This window comes from Camelus ferus, chromosome 20 (assembly GCF_009834535.1).
Source record: "Camelus ferus isolate YT-003-E chromosome 20, BCGSAC_Cfer_1.0, whole genome shotgun sequence".
In the NCBI taxonomy this organism is placed as follows: domain Eukaryota; kingdom Metazoa; phylum Chordata; class Mammalia; order Artiodactyla; family Camelidae; genus Camelus; species Camelus ferus.
The window spans coordinates 28,161,610-28,180,273 of NC_045715.1; the positions used below are offsets into that span (position 1 = coordinate 28,161,610).

At 55.6% G+C, this 18,664-nt stretch overlaps 2 protein-coding genes across 9 annotated transcripts; one reads left to right on the top strand and one right to left on the bottom strand.

Annotated features, from left to right (window-relative positions):
• Positions 1-3,246: 3,246 nt before the first annotated feature.
• FRS3 (fibroblast growth factor receptor substrate 3) lies at positions 3,247-18,023 on the bottom strand. 4 transcript variants are annotated; one of them, XM_032463055.1, is made up of 7 exons: positions 17,752-18,023; positions 10,092-10,235; positions 8,782-8,870; positions 7,795-8,035; positions 5,819-5,980; positions 4,834-4,991; positions 3,247-4,560 (listed from the first exon to the last, which is right to left on the bottom strand). In XM_032463055.1, exons 3-7 carry the CDS (start codon positions 8,845-8,847, stop codon positions 3,646-3,648), a joined length of 1,542 nt encoding a protein of 513 aa, XP_032318946.1. In that variant the 5' UTR covers positions 8,848-8,870; positions 10,092-10,235; positions 17,752-18,023; the 3' UTR covers positions 3,247-3,645. The 4 variants fall into 4 exon arrangements, with proteins under 4 accessions (XP_032318946.1, XP_032318945.1, XP_032318947.1 ...); XM_032463054.1 differs by lacking the exon at positions 17,752-18,023 and adding an exon at positions 11,801-11,962; XM_032463056.1 differs by lacking the exon at positions 17,752-18,023 and adding an exon at positions 11,625-11,747.
• Positions 12,295-18,439, top strand: PRICKLE4 (prickle planar cell polarity protein 4). 5 transcript variants are annotated; one of them, XM_032463061.1, is made up of 7 exons: positions 12,295-12,590; positions 14,733-14,882; positions 15,387-15,494; positions 16,154-16,291; positions 16,598-16,804; positions 17,373-17,577; positions 18,033-18,439. In XM_032463061.1, exons 2-7 carry the CDS (start codon positions 14,745-14,747, stop codon positions 18,404-18,406), a joined length of 1,170 nt encoding a protein of 389 aa, XP_032318952.1. In that variant the 5' UTR covers positions 12,295-12,590; positions 14,733-14,744; the 3' UTR covers positions 18,407-18,439. The 5 variants fall into 5 exon arrangements, with proteins under 5 accessions (XP_032318952.1, XP_032318950.1, XP_032318953.1 ...); XM_032463059.1 differs by lacking the exon at positions 12,295-12,590 and adding an exon at positions 12,621-12,731; XM_032463062.1 differs by lacking the exon at positions 12,295-12,590 and adding an exon at positions 12,621-12,731 and having other exon boundaries at positions 16,601-16,804.
• Positions 18,440-18,664: the final 225 nt, after the last annotated feature.

An 18,664-nucleotide genomic window follows, 5' to 3' on the forward strand; every position in this document is an offset into this window, starting at 1 on the left:
GGCCCACACAGCCCCTTTCACCCTTACCTCAGCCTTTCATAGCCTTCTGGAGTTCCAGGGGGGACCCTAATTATAAAACCCCCTCTACCTGTGTGTATGACTCCCCTTGAAGGGAGGTTCTGGCCCAACCTGACACCTCCTGGGAGGCAGAGGTGCCTGGAGGAGAGGGCGGCGGGGGCAGGCGAGGTCAGGCCTCCCCCTGCACACCCACCCATGGGAGGGGAGCCATTCCAAGGCACCCAAAGAGCAGAGGGACAGGGTTGGTGGGTGGGCGTCGGGCAGACCCCAGGGGAAAGCAGGTTCACCTTGTCATTAACCAGGCAAGGCCCCGGCTTGGAATTCAGAAGGATTCCTGAGGGGGAACACTGGAATGCAGCCCCTGCTGACACCCGGCCCACTTCTACATGGAGCAGCACCCAACATGTTATCCCCGAGGCCCACCCGAGGGAACAAAGCCCCTTGGGGCCAGGTTGGGAGCTGTGACTCAGAAAGACACACGACTGGCAGGCAGCCCCAGCTCAAGCCACTAATTAACTTCATGGCCTGAGGCAAGTCCCTTCACCTCTTGGCCTGCTTCCTCCTCTGCACTGTGGTGATAACAATCCCACCCAGTGAGCCGAGAGAGATAAATGGTCCATCAGGCCCTGTGGAAAGCCGCCTGTGTTTATACCCTTGCAAAGTGCTATTATTATTATTACCCAGGGGTGGGCTTGGGAGGGCCCCTCCTAGTCTGACCTGAAATGTCACTCCTGGACAGGATGCTGGCTCCTGTCCTTTCCTGAGGGCAGCCCAGGGGGTGGGAAGGGCCTGTTTCTAAAGAAGAGAACTGAGCACTCAGCAAACATTCACCCCATAGGTGATGATTGTTGGATGATGATGGCGCTGGAAACGGATTCCATCTGCACACCACACCCCGACATTGGCAGGGCAGGCTCAAACACAGGAGCCATGGTCACCCCCTTGGGCATCACTCTTGCCCACCCCTTCCCGCCAGGAAAGCCATCCACTCACACCCCACCCTCCCCAACGGAGGAAAATTCCTGCAGTTGACCTCATGGGTTACAGGCAATGACCTGGGGAGGGGACAGGGAAGGTTGGCGGCCACACTGGGTTGGGAGCCAATTCCTGGGACATATCCTGGACCCCCACCCAGTGCCCCACAAATATGCAGCCTGAAGGATTACAACTTGCTCTGGGGGAACCCCCCAGGTCTGACCAGGCTCTGGCGACCCCTGAGAGTAAGGCTGAACTGCTCCTTTTTTTTTTTAAATTGAAATATAGTTAATTTACAATATTGTGTTAGCTTCAAGTGTACAGCCAAATGACTTGGTTATGTACATACATATATTCTTTTTTTGGTTGTTTTTTTCCATTATAGGTTATTGTAAGATACTGAATACATGAACTGCTCCTTCGAGTTGTTCAGCAGAGGAGCAGCAATAAGCCTGAGGTTAGTGTTGGGGGCGGAAGAGTTGTGACTACCTGTTTGTTTTTTGTTTTTTCCTGGAGAACAATTGGATTAAGACAACTTGCCCAGGTCTGCCTACTTCCAAAGTGGTCTCATCATATCCTTGGCTACTTCTCACAACTAGCTCTGCGTTTTCCAAGTGCAAAGGCTGAATGAGGCCCATTTGGGGTAACCAAATGCTCAAGAGAGCCCAGATAATAGCCGAGTAAGCTATTGGTCTCCTGACTCAAGCCAAGTTCCTGGCTTCCCCACATCAGGGTCCACGAGTAAGCGGGAAGTCACTAGCACGGCCAGGGTCCCTGGGCCTGGTCCTGGCATGGCCATGCCTGCCTATCTTGGTGATCCTGTTTGGAGAACCCACTGCTCCTAACTGTGGAGGCCAAACGGAAGAATAGGGGGAGTTTGGGAGGACACGGAGAAAGCAGAAGCAGGCTGCCTGGGTGAGCAGCAGAGAGAGGACAGCACTTCCCCGCAGCGTGGGGAGACATGCATAAATCTAGCCTGCTGCGGGTGATCGCTCAGTTCCAGGGATCAAAAGGAGGTAAAGGAGAGAAGGGTTTGGTGCCAGCTGCATGCTGAGCCCCAGGTTGAAGGGCCTCTCACATCCTATGTGGCCAGTCCTCCTTGTCCGTTTCCCTGAGAGTGACACCTAAGGTTGAGGGGTCTGGAAGCTGGTTGGTCCAATCCCCACCCAGGGTAGAGGGTATACACGGAACTCAGGCCCAGACAGCGGTGTTCTGGACACCAGGAGGGCAGGGAGTCAGGTGTAATATTCCTTGGTGAAGACAGTTCTGCTTATTCCACAGGGCAGGGAGATGGGGCACAAACAACGACCAGAGCCAAGAAGGCTTGTCCCTAAGTCTCAAACAAGCACTGGTCCCACTCCTCACCAGCACCCTGAGTGTCTCATCACAGACTGGAGTTCCTTGAGATGAACTATTCAGCGGTTTGAGATAGACATGGAGTCTTGGAGGCAGGAAGGCTGGTAAGAGAAAAGAGGAACAAAGCAGCCTCAGAACTGGGAAAGGGAGCTTCTACAAACACAGCCCTGGGTGGATGGCACTCGACTCTGTGCAGAGCAGACCCCTGGCTTTCAGCAGGTGCAGATGTGGTGGCTCTGGTAGGACCCCAGCCCTGCGATAAGGCAGAGACGCCCCAAAGAGTCTACTCCCAGGGAGCACTTCTCTGGAAAAGTCAGTTTGTAAGCCAGATTATTTAGTCACATATTACACCATTTCCCCCTTTTTTTTTTTTTTTTTTTTTGCTGTTTCTGAACATTTAGTTTTGAGCTAGCCATGCTGGCTGAGCTGAAGGAGGATCCAGGGTCCACCTTTGGGCCAAGGGGTTTAAAGAGAGTGGTACTCGTGGGACCCACCTGGTGGCAGAAGGGAGGATCAGTGAGGGGTTCCAGAGAAGGTGAATCTGGTGTAACCTCCACCCCCCAAAATCCCCCCACCCATGGCCAACCTCAGAGGGTCAGGGTTTTATCTCAAGAGGGCCATTTTCCTTACAGATCTCCTTTCTGCATCTAGGACTCTAGCTGTCCTGTCACTTTACTTTGACAAGCAACTATCCCTGGCAACGTTCAGTTCTGGGCCAGGGCTTCTTGGAGGGGAAAAAGAAATGGTAGTGACTTGTCACAAACACTACAATCACACCACACTTCCCAGAACAAAGCCCCACCTCTGTCAGACCTCCCCTACTCCCAGCTCAGCACCATGCCAGAAAAGACTCCCTAAGAATGTGACATCATCCACCAAGCTGGAATTTAAAAATAATTATATTAATAATAAATATGTTAAATTACATTTAAAACAATAAATAGAAAAATAAACTGATAAATAAAATCAACAGGTACAAAATGTTTCCAAATTTCAACCAAAAAAACCACACAGACAACAGACGAGACAAATGGGCGTGACGGGAGGGGGCGAAATGCAATCACGGGACCCTTCACAGTTTACATCGTGGCTCCCTTCTCGCCTCTTTATCTGTCCCCAGCTCGGACACCAGGAGACTCAGTGGTTGATATATATATCTTTGGGGACTCTGGCCAGAGCGGGGAAGCATCTGGTCCCACCTCCAGGCCCTTCTGCGAAGCAACCCTGAGCCCTGGGCATGTTGGTTTCGGCAGGAGCGGAGGCAGAGGCTGGGCAGGGCGAGGCGGAAGGAAGTCCCTACAGAGGCAGGTCGGTGCTGTTGTGCCGGGTTTTCCTGGCGGTGCCGTCATCCCGGGGCAGAGCCCTCTGCAGGTTGGACATGGCCACGGTCTTTTTGAGGTCAATCACGGCGTAGGAGTCTGAGCTGCGGGCAGGGTGGGTGGTGGGCACAGGGGCTCGGGGGACTGAGGGGTTCTGGGACCCCTTGGGGCGGTCTCCACCCCAGCCCTTCAGCTCCACCTGGATGTAGTTGAGCTGCCTCGGGGGCTCAGGGCCAGGCCGGCGGAAATCAAAGTTGAAGACCCTCGGGGAGCCTCGGCGGCGGGTCAGCGGCACAGGGAAGCTGCCGTGGCTGTGGAGGGCAGCCCGGGTGCTGGTGGGCTTCTGCAGTGGGGTCTCGTCCTCCTCGCCTTCGGGGAAGCCATTGGACGAGGGGGTGAGCCCGTCCCGTGAGTCTCCATCATCCCCGGCCTCCTCCCCCAGCGGCTGGGCCTGGTTCTCCCACACGGGCGGCAGCGAGGGCAGGTTCTCGTAGTGCAGCAGGGCGGCCCGGCGGTGAGCGAGGCCATTCCAGCCCGGGTCCTCTGGGCTCAGTCTCCAGCCAGCCCCGGGCCGCAGCCCCCCACTGACGTTCTCGTAGGTGCACTTGGGCTGGGCCGGGCACTCGGACGGGCCCTCGTTGTTATTGTTGTGCTGGGGGGCGTCATGCAGGCTGGGGCAGAGGCCTTGGCACTTCACTGTGTGCCGCCGAGCTGGGGTGGGGCCCAACACGAACTTCACCTGGCCCGGCTGCAGGAACACCTGTGGGTCCCGTTGGTCGGGACCCCGGGCCTGCGGGGCGAGGGGCGCCTGGCCCTCAGGCAGGTGCTGCAGGCACTGCCGGCTCCTGCGGTGCTCATCCTCGCTGGCCGGTGTGTTGACATAGGTGTGGGACTGCGGGGAAGAGTCCGAGGGCAGAAGGGTCCGAGGGCAGGGAGGAATGGAGGGGACACGATGAGAGAAGAGAAGTACAGGAAAAAGAGCTGGCGTTTCCCCCCCTTCTTTGTCCCCCAAACCTTCCAGGGAAGCTGCCCCCCTTTCCTGGGACATGAAGGGACTCTATCATCTTCTTCCCTCCCATGATCCTCGCTGGGAGGAGATGCAGTATTTCCTGATCCCCGCTCCCCACCCAGACCACGGGAAGATGCGGGGTAGCCACTCACTCACTTGCTCGTCTGGGGCAATGAGGGCATGGGTGGACTCTTCCCCAAGCGAGGGGTGTCGCAGGCTGCTTGTCGAGGGGCGCCGGGGCGCTGAGAATCGTGGGCCCTCCCCCGGGCAGCCAGGGAAGCCATTGGAGAAGCTGGAGACGGTGTAGCCTAGAGCTGGGCACACAGGCGATGAGGGGGCCTTAAACCACCTGGCAACCACCTGCTACCGTGTGTGTGGCATCCTGGGACTCTGCCAAGTTGGGGAGAGACACTCCCAAGGCCCCCATGGGGGTCAGCCCAGCTGAACTGACCATCCCCCATTATCTTCACCTTGTATCTGTTCTTCAAACCCTGCCCTTTCCCTCAAAGCTCAGCATGAACCCCACTTCCCCATCATAACCTTATCTGAAGCACGTCAGGCACACCGTGTTGGCACTGCACCATCCCTTCACCTCACTCCAGCTCTGCCAGTGAGCTCCAGGGAAGCTCCTCCAAGTCAAGGACCTTGTTTCTATTTCTTCTGCCCACAAGCCAGCCAACGGCGTGCAGGACACAGAGCAAGGGTTCAGTGTGGGTTCAGTGAACAAACGAGCAGAAATTGTGGGAACCTCTCCAGAACACGGTCACAGGCAGAGATGCCTGCACCAGCCATCAGGAAAGGTATCTGGGTATGACCCAGTAGACAGAAGGAAGAAAGCGAAACAGCTCCAGACTGCTGTTTCCATGGAAACCCAATGTCTTCCTGTCTGCTCCCCGACCATCCGTCAATACAAGGCCCTGGACTCTCCAGCCTCAGCTTGAGTTACCTGATTGGCCAAGGCCAGGACTTATCCAACCCCAGGAGTTGTCTGATGATGGACGACGGTCCTGGAAGCCTGGCTCACCCAGCCATCCCCCGACCTGCCTGCCTGACTCATGCCCCAAGACTGGTGCTTCCTGGGCCTGTGCTTGTGCATGTGTGTGCATGAGTATAAGGGTGCCGAGGAGGGGAGTCTCCTCACCGTTGGGAGGCTGGGGGGCCCGAGGGAGGTCGAGCTCAGCAGGGTGGCTGTTGCGGGTGATGATGACCGGCTCTTCCATCACATTGATGCTGTTGCATTGCATCAGATCCTGGAGGAGGTTGAAGATCTCCTCGGCCCGGGAGCACTTGAATGCAAATATCCCTGAAGGAGAGGAAGAAATGAGGCTCCCATGATCCTGTGTCCTATAGAGAAGGACCAGAGAGGCTGAACAGGAACACGAAGCTCAGGAAATGTCCCTGAACTCCAGTCCCAGGCCTGCAGGGGGCGACAGAGGCCCTCATCCTGAGCACTCTCCCCAGCAGCCTCCAAAATCCAAGAGCTAAGGGAGGAGCTGGTCCAGGCCTCTGCCCCTGCCTCCAATACACACTATTCATCACTATCGTCTTAAGGTCCAGTCAGATGGGTGATGACTCCACCTCACATGCTGTCCCCCTCCTCCTCTCACTGCCACCCCTTGCTCCCCAGAAAACTGAGCTCCTCCAGGGCACCAGCCCTCAGCTCTACGCCCATCAGCCTCTAAGCTTGCTCACTGCTGTTCACTAGATACTTAGCCCAGCACCTGGCCAGAGAGCAACCATCTACTGTGTATAGGCTCCTGACCTCAAGGAGCTTGAACTCTGGTGCAGAAAGGAAGAAAGTGTGGGCCGACTTGCTAGAGGACAAATGCGGCTCCTCCACGCAGCCAGCCTCACAGCTTCTCAAACTCCAAGGCAGCAACTCATAGTCCCGGGACAGCAGGACTGGGCTGAGCACTCAGGACTCAGGGGATCCAAAGATGCCCTTTGGGTCCGGCCTGGAATGCTGCACCCCTCTGTAACAGTGGGGCCCAGGACTCGGGGGAGACTACTTGGGATATATATGTGTGTATGTATCTAAACAAGACAAATAAACTAGGCTGAGCTATAAGGTCTTCAGAATGGGATGGGAAGGATAAAAGGGAGGGGAAGAGAAAGGACTGTTCTTTCCTCATTCTATTCTAACTCATACCAAGACATGCCAAGAGCTTAGAAAAGGCTGGGAAAGCCTGGAGTTTTAGGAGAACTCTGTACTGGGGCCTAGGGAGCTCCCTGGGATCCCCAGTGTGGATTAAACACCACTGGGAGCACGGAAGGCCCTTCCTCCCCTCTCTCTGCTCAGCCAGTGTTAACTGCCGCTCCCTCATGAGTTCCAAGGGTTAGATGCACAGCGGGGAAGGCTCCCCCAGCCAACACAACCCCAGAGATGCACTGTTGTGTCCACGGCCTCATCAGAGAAGTGCTCTCATTACATCACTGCAGTCACAAGCCCACACTGCAGTGAACACAATCCCGTGCGGGACTTCTTCCACAGAGCTTAGGTCTGGGACCTCAAAGATAAGCCCAGACCATGCCGCCCCCTCAAAGAGCCATGGCTGGCTCCAGCCTTGACTTTATGGAACAACCCACCCCTCCCTGACCTCTGGCTGCAGGGAGAAAGGGGGGGAAAGGCAGAGCACATCACAGTCCACTGCCCACAGGTGATAGGAGATGAAGATTAACCTCATGAGGGTTACTGTGTGCACCAGGACCCCAGAACCTGGTCTTCCCAAATCTATCATTCCCATGCCACACATCCCAAAGGCAGCCAGAGCCCTGCCTGGCCTTTCACTACACACAGAGTCCAGGGTACATGGCTTAGGGGCTCAGAAGAAAGTTTGTGCCTACTTAGGGGGCAACCAGGGCCCTTGAAAGTAGAATAACAGAGGGAGGAAGGAGGAATCTCTAGTCTTCCCAGGCAGACTCTGGCCTGGGAGCACTGGCTCCTTCCCACAGGCTGTGCAACTAGCATCTTGACAAAGCTGACTCAGGCTGGGGCTGCAGTGACTGAAGAGAAACAGCACAGTCCTAGTAGTCCACTTAGTTCCGTGTGCTCTTGGCCATGACCCTTCCCTTCTCTGGGCAACACCAGCCACGTCAACAGACTTCCAATCCCAGTACCTGTCCCGGGTGCACAAGTCCCCATCACAGCACGGGGCAGGAGCTGGTACGCACCCTGGCCTGTCTGACACCGGCGGCCGCTCTCGAAAGAGAAGAGGTTGGAGTCGTAGCCGTAGCGCCGCAGGCAGAGGTAAGGCCAGCGGACAGCCTCGCGCCGGTGCAAGTGCAGCACCAGCTCGCTCTGTGTCAGCTCCATCACTCCGGAGCCCAGCTCCACCCCCTCGTCATCCACATTCGTCACCTGGGGGGGTGGGGCAGGGGACAGAAGGGTCAATGAGTGAGTCCAACAAGTGCGTGTCTGGGTCTGTGAGCCCCTGGGAATGCCACAAGGTTACTGGGACACGGATGAAGCAGTGCCGCTGACCCACAACAAGTTCTCTGGGCCAAACCTGGGAAAGTCTAGCCCAAGGCAGAACAAATATCTAGGCCTCCACCAATTGCAGGCCCTCGCTGTGGGCTCCCTCTTCTGGTGAGCAGGAGAAACCTGGGCCTCAAGATGCCGACTGAGGAGGGGGCGCCCCCTACAGGGAGGTGGAAGGGCCGGGGGAGAGGGTGCGCAGGTCCATCCTGCTTGGCCTTAGCTTCCCAAAGCAAACAGCAAACACTAATATAGTGCTTGCCATGTGTTAAGCACTGTTTTAAATACTTGACATATATTAATTCACAAACACAGACTTTTGTTTTCTCCAAAAAGGCTATAAAGTTACAAAGACACACTGACAGGAGTGAACATCCTAAAAGCAGTTTTTGCTACACTAGTACAGCATGTCTTCAGTCTTGGTTAACATCGGGATCCACAAAAATGGCAGTGGCCTGGGCCTCTTTTCCTCAGGCCTCCTCTGAGGTCCTGAGCTTGAGAAGTCTTAGTGAGCCCACAACCTCAGCCCGTCACTTCACCTTCTCTAGGGAGGTGGAGACAACTCAGCAGCTCTGGCCGAGCCCAGGAGGCCATGCTGGGAACAAAGAAGAGGAGGTGACTATGGGTACCTTGAACTTGGTGGGGTGGTTGTCTGGGACACTGTCTCTGTTCAGGCAGCTGCAGCAGCTCCCCATGGTGTCAGAGCAGCCGGCCCACCCTAGAGAAAAACACATGAGACGGAAGGTCATCGAGGTCAGGCCTAAAAAGCCCTGCTCTGGGGAACTCGGGCAGAACCACCTCACTGTGATCACCTACTCTGTCTAAGACTCACAGTCCCTCCTTTAAGGAATTCACGCTCTCAATCCAGGGCCAGACACACACGGGATAAACATTAATTCAAGTTAGGACATGTTAAGGATTAATGCTGACCCGGAGTGGGGGGGATGAATGGGAGGGAAATGGAGAGAGCTTTTCAGAGGCATTTTATCTGGACCTTGAAGTATGTAGGATCCAGCCTGAGGTAATGATAGGGAAGGGCAGCCTGAGCAGCAGGAAAAGCCAGGATAAAAGTAGGGATGCAGAAGTGATTTGCATCAGAAGTTGGGTGCCAGCTGGGGGCCCTCATCCAGATTCAGCAAAGAAACTGGAAGTTGGGCGTCCCAGACACTTTGGCCTGGACCTCTCTCCTCGCTCCTCCTTTTCCACCTCACTCTTCCCACATCATCTAAATCCTCTCTTTTCCTTCCTCACCACCATTCCAACATCCACCTCAAATTTATCTTTTTGATGTTCTCTTCAAATGAGATGTTACATTATGGTCAAAAGATACATTCAGAAGATTGAACGTTTAAACATAGCACTATTTTTATCATCTTGAGAAGGTATTTCTTCCATTAAAAAAAAAATGCTGGGGGAGGGTATAGCTCAGTGGTAGAGTGCAAGCCTAACATGCATAAGGTCCTGGGTTCAATTCCCAGTAACTCTGTTTTAAAAAATAAACAAACCTAAAATTACCCTCCCCCATTAAAAAAACAAATTTAAAAAAAAAGAAACAAAAAAATTAAAAAAAAAAGAAACAAACAGATAACCCCACTGAGTTTTCTCCCTTTTGTCTAAAGGGGAGACCAGAAGCTTTAATATCTGGCTTTTCCTTCTTAGATTATGGCACCTGGGTTAGATGTCAGAAGAGTCGGGCCTGTGCCTAGGACAGAGAGCATACCACTAGGCTACAGTGACCTAAGGGAGCAAGCAAGCGCATGGACCAATCCAGACCAGAAGTGACAGAGTTGCAATTTGCTGCAAGAAATGAATCGGTATGATTAGATGTCCTTCTCAAACTTCCACTGAATGTGTAAAGCTTGAACAATCCTGACCTGTACCTTCCATTCCTCCTAAACTGGGAAACTTCAGAAAAGTAGCTCCTATACACAGCTCTTACCTCACCCAGGCCATCGGGGAGCTGACCATGGGAGGGGCATGGGGAACGACCCCCACTTTATTCCCGCCGTTCTTGGTGGGGCATCATGGCAAGCAGTCTGCAGAGAAGTCACCTGGATCTCCCTGGGACACACCTGGGGCTCACCTAGCATAGAAGACAGAGACCACAGGTTAGTGGAAACCTTCCATCCTCACCCCTGACTGCTAATGAAATTGACTTGCTGTCAGTCCATCCCACCTGGATATCTGTTCCAGGTCCTAGTAATATAGAAACACCAATGAAGAAAGTCAGATCAAGGGCAAAGAGAACACAAATTCCACGACCACAGACTGAGGAGAGACTCCCCTAGCATCAGTAAGTTTGAAGTCTGAGGCAGCCCACGACATTTTAGGTCACCTCTAGCCCCCATCTGAATCCTGTTACAACTAATACTAAGATCGCCACCTTACCTTTGCAGAGAACTTGAATTCTACAGAGAGCTTTCTCAAAAAGACATTGTGATGTATTGGAAAGGGTGCTAGCTTAAAATTCAGGAAACCATTATTCTAGTCTTTTTTGTTGCTACTAAGTATGGGAGAGTCTCATACCACCACCTCCAACTCTCATCCCAAGGCCTTAGTTTTGAAGGGAAATAATCTCTAGAAGTAAATATGTAGAACATCACTAAAACCAACATTTTCCTCTTCGAGGACAACCTCCTTCAATCTCACATTTGGAAGCTTGATAGATACTCTGTTCTCCAAGCTCTGAAAGGCCTAAAATTTAACATAAATGCTAACAATCAACCAAAATTTCAGTAATGTGAGTCCTAGATGGAGAAGTTGATAACCTAGGACCCTGCAGATTCTTGAAATCCCATGCTCCTGGCTCTGGTAAAACAATGTCATCTCCCAGGGCCCTTTGTGCTCTGCATCCTTGGACAACTTCCCAGGTAAAAGGACCTCCACCCTCTTGATCTGGTTTACTCTCTGGAAGGGGGCACCAAGCTAAGGAAGGTGTGCAGAGCCTAAAGACAGGCAGCTAGGTAAATACTGAGGCTTGAGCCACCAACAGGGAGTCTGGGGGTGAAACCAAGAACTAAAGGGTGCAAGATGGGGGAGGGTATTCCACCTTTTCCTGTCCCCTTCACTTCTCTCTAAGATACCAGGATATACCATGACAGCCCAGTGAGGGAGGTTACATCGGGTGGGACAGAGGAGGGGGCTCTGGTCTGAGATAGGTGTGGACTGGGGGTGGAAGTTTGAGGTTTTGGGGGCTAAAAATGTATGAGAGAGACCCGGGCAAATTTTTTGGATTTGAGCATGGTGCAAGAATAGGGGGTATGAAGACTCAGGAATTTCAGGGCGGTGGAAGAATTTGGGGGCATCCAGGAGAGAATGGTAGTTCTGTGGACCTATCAGGGGAATTCGCAGGAGTGAGGGGGTTCTGAGGGCTCCAGGACACGCGAAGGTGTGTCCGAGACGTGGGGGTGGGGTGGTTCTAGGGGGTCAAAGGCAAATTTAGGTAGCAGGGTTGACAGGGGAATTTCGATACCGGGGAGGAATGGAGGAGGTTGGGGCCATGCGTCGTCCCTGGATCCCCGCCCCCAGCCCCGGGGCTCCACCGCCCGTCCGCCCGGGGCTTCCTTGGGAGGGAGCGGAGACTGCGGCGCGGCGCGGTGCGGCCTCGGTGGAGCCGCCTCGCCCCCGCCCCGCCGCGCCCCGACTCACATCGCCCCGCGGCCCGGGCGGCGCCGGGCCCCGCTCCCGGGTCCCGCTGTAGCAACCGCCGCCCGCCCGGAGCTAAGGCCTCCACCTCCCCGGAGCCGCGGGGTCGGAGGTCACCGGCAGCACCAACGAGACGCTGCGGGCGGGCGGACCCGATCGGGGGCGACCGGCGCGCAGCCTAGAAAGTCCCTTTGGAGGACTTTGCAGTAGGGAGCGGGGAGCATGCGCAGACGCCAGAGGGCGCTCCGCGCCAGCGGCTGAGCAAGCCTGGCGGGGGCGGGGCGGGGCCTGGGGCGAGGGCGGGACTCGGGCAGGGCCAAGGGGACCAGAGGTGGGACCAAAGATTTCTACTTTCAGGATCAGAAAAAGACCGGAGCCAGGGGCAGTGGGCAGACACACGAAAGATGGGTGGGGAGGGAAGCCTGAAGAGACGCAAGGGAGAAGGGCAGGACGAGGGACCCCAGAAAGAGGGGAGGGACAAGGGGGAGGGAACTAGATGGAGGTGGGGACACACAGAGAGAGGAGCGGCCAGGAGACCAGAAGGAGGGTCTGCAGGGACCTGCGGGCTCCGAAAGGCGTTCTGTTCAGCTAGTGCTTGAGGACCCGGCTTAACGGTGGCTTCCGGTCGTGTGCTCCGCGCCCGCAAGGACGCGGTCTCGGCGCTAAGCCTATGGGTGTGGGGACAGTGGAGCCTGAACACTTCCTGCCCGAGATCCTACAAATGCTTTCCTTCAGTCTGCAGCTCAAGGCCCCTCCCCGAGCCGTCCGGCTCTACTAGCCCAGCCCGGGAGAGGTGGGCAGGGCCCACTGGGGGCGTGGGAGAGGGAGGGCTGGGCGGGCAGAGGCTGGCGCCGAGGCCTCGGGGTGGAGACTGGGTGAGGGGCCCGACGGCGGGGTCTGTACAGAACAGCCCGGACACCGGCGCGCAGCAAGGGTGAGATCCCAGCGGAGTCCCATCCCCTCCCCTAAACTCCCAGCGGCCAGACGGAATCACACCGCAACCCGCCTCGGAGGTGGGCCCCGCGAAGCCCAAGAAAAAACGGGCTCTGTCGAGAGGGGGCTTGGCCAGGCCAGACCAGACACTTTACCCTTTTTTCCTCTCACTGTCCCGGGAAACTTTCCCATCCCTTTACACCACTCCCCACCACCCCCTCCCCAATCCCTAGACCCTGCCCTTCAGGGAAAGGGTGGGTTGGGAACGTAGAATTCCTGAGCCCAGTTTCACCTGCACGCGGGCGCTAGAGGGTTTTCAGCCTTGTCCCCTTTCTAAGGGGGGGAGGGGACTTCTGGAAGGAATCTAGCCAGTTAGTAAGGTGGGCTCTGGTTCTAAGTGGAGGTGGAGTTATGCTGCCCAGGCGGGATGAAGGGTGAGGGGTGAGGGCTAATTTCAGAGGTTTGCTTCTTTGTGGAACGATTTCATGCAAACTAGAACTAACATGGAAGAGAGGTCGCAAGTCCCCTCTAGGGCCCCAGATGCTCCCCTTCCTGTGCCCGCCCCCTCCCCCAAGCACCTCTTGCTGCCTGGAGCCCCAGGGGCAGTGCTGCTAGGGGAAGTGGCTACTCCTGGCCCTGAGTGTGAACAGCCCATCCTGGCTACCTTCCACAGGAAACCTGACCTGACCTGAGGGACAGAACAGGAAGGAAGCAGATGGGTGTAGAGCCAGGAAGCAGGAATGGGTGGCACAGGAAGGGGACTAGGGGCTGGGAAGCAATATAATTGTTATTATCCAAACTCTGTTCCCAGCCCCAAAACTGAGTCTTACAAAGGCCACAGATTTGATGATGCCCTCCTGTGCCCAGCTGCTGTCAGAATCCATCCCAGCTCTCAAAAGGAACCTCCTCATCTAAAGCTTCCCTTAGCTTTCTAATGCGACCTTGGGGAAGTTAATTAACCTTCGTTTGTTTCAACCATAGAATGGGATAATAGAAACTACCTCATAGGATTATTGTGAGGATGGATTATATTATGTAACATGTTGGAATGATCCCTGGCACAGAGTAAACATTCTAGAAAATTTTGCTCTGGTTATTCTTCTTCCTAGGGTACTGTGTATTTCTGCCCAGAGCCCTGGCCCCATCCTACCTGGTTTTATCTCTGTCTTACCCAGTAGTCTATTAGCTTCTTGAGGGCAGAGCCCACCCCATTTCTACTTCAGTAGTCACCTCCCAACCCCGAGATACTGTGGCCGTAGTAGAGCTTTCCCAGAGAAGGGCTGAAGAGATGCACTTAGAATTATCTAATGAAGTTGCCACTACAGATAGAAGGTAGAAGCACAAGAGTTTCCTCTGTCCTTGAGGAGCTTATAGACCAGGTGAGAAGCTGGGAGAGACACAGGGAGCAAAGAGAAACATTAGGTGCTAAATCTTGGCACATCCATTCTACTTACTTCTGGAGCTCAGGGAAAAGAGAGCTGGTATGGGCTGGAGAGGCTAAGAAGGATTTCCTGGTGCAGTGGTCCTTTCACCTGGCCCAACCGACAAGAAAAGTGGGCCTGAGCGGGGAGAGGTGAGGAAGCAGGCTCACTGGGTGCTGAGAACACAGTGAGGAACGGTGGGAGTTACGGCCAGGGAGGTGGGAAACAAGGGCTGCCCAAAGGCTCACCAGAAAGGCCGAATGCCCTCTCCTTCCCCGTGGGCCTCCTGTCTCTGCCATCCCAATCTTGGGAGACCCCAGAGTTTGAGCTTCAGAAACCCTGGAGCTGAAAGACTTGGCCTCAAGATCTGGCTCTGCCATTTACTAGCTGTGTGACCTTGGGCAGACCCTTTATGCTCAGCAAGCCTCAGTTCGGCCATCTGTAAAATGAGGACAAGAATACCACCGAATTCACATGGTTGTTGGGAAGACTGAAGGAGATAATGCCTGTAAAGCACTTTGCCTGCTAAGCACATTGCAGTGGCCAGATAAATGGGAGGCATCTTGTTGTTTTCTGTGCAGACTTTGCCACCAATGTCGCTGCTGAACTCTGGCTGTCCCCACCAAGGAGAAAGGCTTACCCTTCTGGAGCCAAATCCACCGCCAGTCAACTCAGACAGCCACCCAGGCCACATGCCAGCGGAGGACCCTGAGGAGACCTCTGCTCTGGTGGTAGGAGTCCTGCCCTTCCCTCTGAAACCAACATCCCCTCCATCCTTGGATCTCCTCCCATTTGCAACAAGTGGGAGTTAGTTATTAGCCTTTGTGCCCAGCTTCTTGCAGCCCATTCTCTTTGCAGGAATCCCTCAACAGCCCCCTTAGGACATAAGTGTTCAACTTCTTTGGACTTACTCATAAGAATACATGAATACTCTCCTAGGGGTCTGTGTTGTCAAAGCAGAACCTAGAGGCTTTGCCCTAAGGAATGAAGGGGAGTAATTTCAAGCATAGAAAGGGAAGCAGTTTTGGGGGTGCCCCCCAACCTGCCTCAATCAAACCAGAAATACTGGAGTGGATCACAAGATCCCCTTGTGATTCTGAAGGGGGTTTCTCCAAATGGAGGGGGGTGCTTAGAAGTGTTGTTCTAGTTTCAAAAAGAGGTGGCAATGAAGAGGTGAGGAATGAAATGTAAGGAAGGAAAAATCTAGCTCCACTTGTCTCCTTTTGTTTTCTCAGTGTCCTGAAAATCTGAGTTTGGGGTCCCCAGGCCTGGACACCAAACAAGCCCCTAGCTGGCCTGGGCTCCGGACCCTCCTGCAGCAGCTCCCTCCGCAGGACAGCGATGTGGGTCTCTCTACCCCCAGCTTTTCTCTCTTGCCTCCCTCTGTTTACTTACTATGGAAAGAAGTTTGGTCCAGAAGTCAGGGGATATGGATTTAAGGCCTAACTGGGGGAATTCATCCCCACCCGCAGCCCGAGTTGTCAGATCTATGTAATGGATGCAGCAACATCGGTTCTGCCCACCACAATGCATAGGTGAAGAGCAAATGAGAAAATGGACATGAACAGCTTTTGAAACCGATAATGGAATGTACAAATGTAGAAAGAATGGTTGTTAAGTATTTATTGAGGCCCTATGTATGCCCAGCCTAAAGGCTTACAGTTGAATTGGGGGACAGGCCGGAGAATATGGAAGAAAGAAGAAAAATACAGTGGGAGGTGATATTGAGCTACAGCTCATTGGGAGCCAGGATCTAAGTGTGGTAGGGCTGTCAGGACCTAAATGATGACCATTCCTGTGGGTGGGAGTGAGACTGAGGTGGACTTTAGTCCAGTAAGTCTTTCCCTCTCCTTCTCAGTGTCCTTCTGGGCTCTTATCTCCTGCACCTCTCCAAGTTTTTACAACCTTCCGTTGACCCAGCAGCTAAACCTCCTCTCTCCAGTCAAACTTCAGTCTTGCCTGTTGGGGCTCTCCCAGTCACAGTGGACACCTATTTCTGCAGGAGCGCTACTGCCTGGCCCTTGGGGAGGAGGAGCTGGCTGAGCTGCGGCTCTTCTGTGCCCAGCGGAGGCGGGAGGCCCTGGGACAGGGGGTGGCCCGCCTGGTACCTCCCAAGCTTGAAGAATGCATTTGTGAAAAGGTATGTAGTGCCCCCCCCCCCCCCGTATTTCCTTTCCTCCTCTCTTTGCCCTCTTCTGCAGAAAGGGCTGGCTTCTGGGACTCTGGAGGGGGAAAAGGGTTTGGGGATTGACAGTTTGGCAAACTTTAGGAAAAATGGAAATCAAGTTTAGGGGTTCTTGGTGGAGCCTGCAGTGGAGTTGGGCTTGCCAGAGGTATGGGGAGAAGAGTTAGGTTGGGGTTGTGATGAAAGAGCCAGGAGGGAAGGTAGGAGGGTGGTGCGGTGCGGTGCGGTGCGGCCTCTGACCAGCCCAACACCCTCGCCCAGCAGTGCAGGGAGCAGCTGAGGCCAGGGGAGTACGGAGTGTTCGCAGCACGGGCAGGAGAGCAGCGCTGCTGGCACCGGGCTTGCTTTGCCTGCCAGGCCTGTGGCCAGACCCTGATAAACCTCATCTACTTCTACCACGATGGGCGTCTCTACTGTGGCCGTCATCACGCAGAGCTGCTGCGGCCCCGCTGCCCAGCTTGTGACCAGGTATGGCCTGGGAGGGGTTGGAGGAGGTCTGCCCAAGGTCCCACGCGGGGGGATGTAAAGGGACGCCTCTTCCAGTACCACGCAGTGGGGTACAGAGATCTAGGAACTAGCCTGGGACCTTCATATTCCCCTTGCTCTGACTTGAGCTCTGGGGACGTGGGACCCGTTGCCTTTGTGCCCTCCCCCACTGCAAGCCAGAGTCTCCCAAATTTTCTTGGACTGAGAGAATTTCCCCAGAGCAGGGACTCTTGGACAGATGTTCATCTCAGTATGCCGGCTGCACAGTGCTGTGCCTGCTCCTGCGAGGAGCTCTCTTAATGTCCACACAAGAGGCAGCACACAACCCTGGGCATCCAGGAGACCCGGGTCGCACTTCTTCAGGCTGTGCCACCTGCTAGCTGGGGGATCCTGCTAAGCCAATCAGCCCTCCCTGTCTCTGAGAGTGGTTGAGTAGATCAGATGGGAATGTCTGTAGACGTGCTTCAGCGTTAACTGGGTATAAGGCGTAGTTACTGGATGAATGAATGAGTGAATGAATGAATGAGCCGTTCCCCTCTCCCTTTCCCAGCTGATCTTCTCCCGGCGCTGCACCCAGGCGGAGGGACGGCGCTGGCACGAGAACCACTTCTGCTGCCAGGACTGCGCCGGGCCCTTGGGCGGGGGACGCTATGCCCTGCCGGGGGGCGGCCCCTGCTGCCCCAGCTGCTTTGAGAGTCGCTATTCGAATGCCGGCTCGAGCCCGGCCCCGATGCTGGAAGGCAGGGCGTCCCCGGGTAAGGGAGGAAAAGGTGCAAAGGGGAGGAGGGCAGCGGCTTGGGCTGGGCTGCGGAGGGGGTTCTCCCGGGCTGGGACCCTCGCCCCGGTCCCACGCCGTCCCGCCCCTCCAGCAGCGGCCCCGTCCCCCCACCGCACCCCCAGACCCGAGCCTTGGGGCCCGCAGCTCTCACCGCGCGTCCCTGGCCGGAGCGCTCCAAGGGCCTCCCGAACCCACCCTACGCCGCAGTTGGGGCTGCGGCGCGGACTCGCTGGGGCCGCGGCCGCCCTCTGGTGGGCGGAGGAGGGGAGGGGGAAGAGGACTCGCCGCGGCGGCGGCGGCGGCGCGCACGGCCCGGGGGCGGGGCAGGAGGCTGGTCCCCGACTGGGACTGGCTTCTCGCGGCGGTCCCACCGGGGTCTGGGAGGAGGAAACTCAGGTCTTAGATGAGCGTTTCTGACCTGGCCTGGAACAGGGGAGGCGGGGCTCGGCAGAGCTGAAGACGGGGAACGTGACTCGCGGAACGCCGCGACCATCTCCCGGGCAGCCCTTTTCGCCACGGCCGCCAGCTCCGGTTTGGAAACCCGGAGGGGAATGCTTGGATTCAGCCCGGGACAGGAGTGTCGAGCTGGGGACCAGGCGGAGGCACCCAAAGGACAAGAGCAGGGCTTACTGGAGACGCCCCTTAATCCCAAGGAGGACGCCCCCTGCCCCACCTGCTCCTCTTCCTCTGAATCGGAACCCGAAGGGTTTTTCTTAGGCCAGCGCCTTCCTGGGCCCTGGGAGACCTCCAGAAGTCTCCAAACTGGGGACAGCGACACCTCCAGGAAGCATTGCGCCATTTGCTAGTGGCGCAGCCCGGAGAAAAGAGGGTCGGGGGAGCTGGGGGCAGGGGGTGTGATCTGTAAGGCGAGAGCTCTCCTCCCTCTGTAAAATTCCTAGACTGAACACCATCAAGGTCATGGCTGGGGGAGGCGGAGGGATGACAAAGTTGGAGTGCTTCCTTTCAGCCCGCGCTATGACTCTTGACTTTTCATGGAGACTCTATTGGGGAACCCCATTCCCCAAAGCTATGCATCCTCTGCTGAATGAGCCCTTACCCAACCC

Bases quoted from the DNA above. Each gene is read 5' to 3' on its own strand.
- PRICKLE4 (XM_032463061.1), top strand. From the start codon at position 14,745: ATGTCGCTGCTGAACTCTGGCTGTCCCCACCAAGGAGAAAGGCTTACC. The intron at 15,495-16,153 runs GTGGGTCTCTCT...CTATTTCTGCAG, and splicing joins TCCCTCCGCAGGACAGCGAT to GAGCGCTACTGCCTGGCCCT. The intron at 16,292-16,597 runs GTATGTAGTGCC...ACCCTCGCCCAG, and splicing joins AAGAATGCATTTGTGAAAAG to CAGTGCAGGGAGCAGCTGAG.
- FRS3 (XM_032463055.1), bottom strand. From the start codon at position 8,847: ATGGGGAGCTGCTGCAGCTGCCTGAACAGAGACAGTGTCCCAGACAAC. The intron at 8,036-8,781 runs GTACCCATAGTC...CCACCCCCCCAG, and splicing joins ACCACCCCACCAAGTTCAAG to GTGACGAATGTGGATGACGA. The intron at 5,981-7,794 runs GTACTGGGATTG...CCTCTCCTTCAG, and splicing joins GACTTGTGCACCCGGGACAG to GGATATTTGCATTCAAGTGC.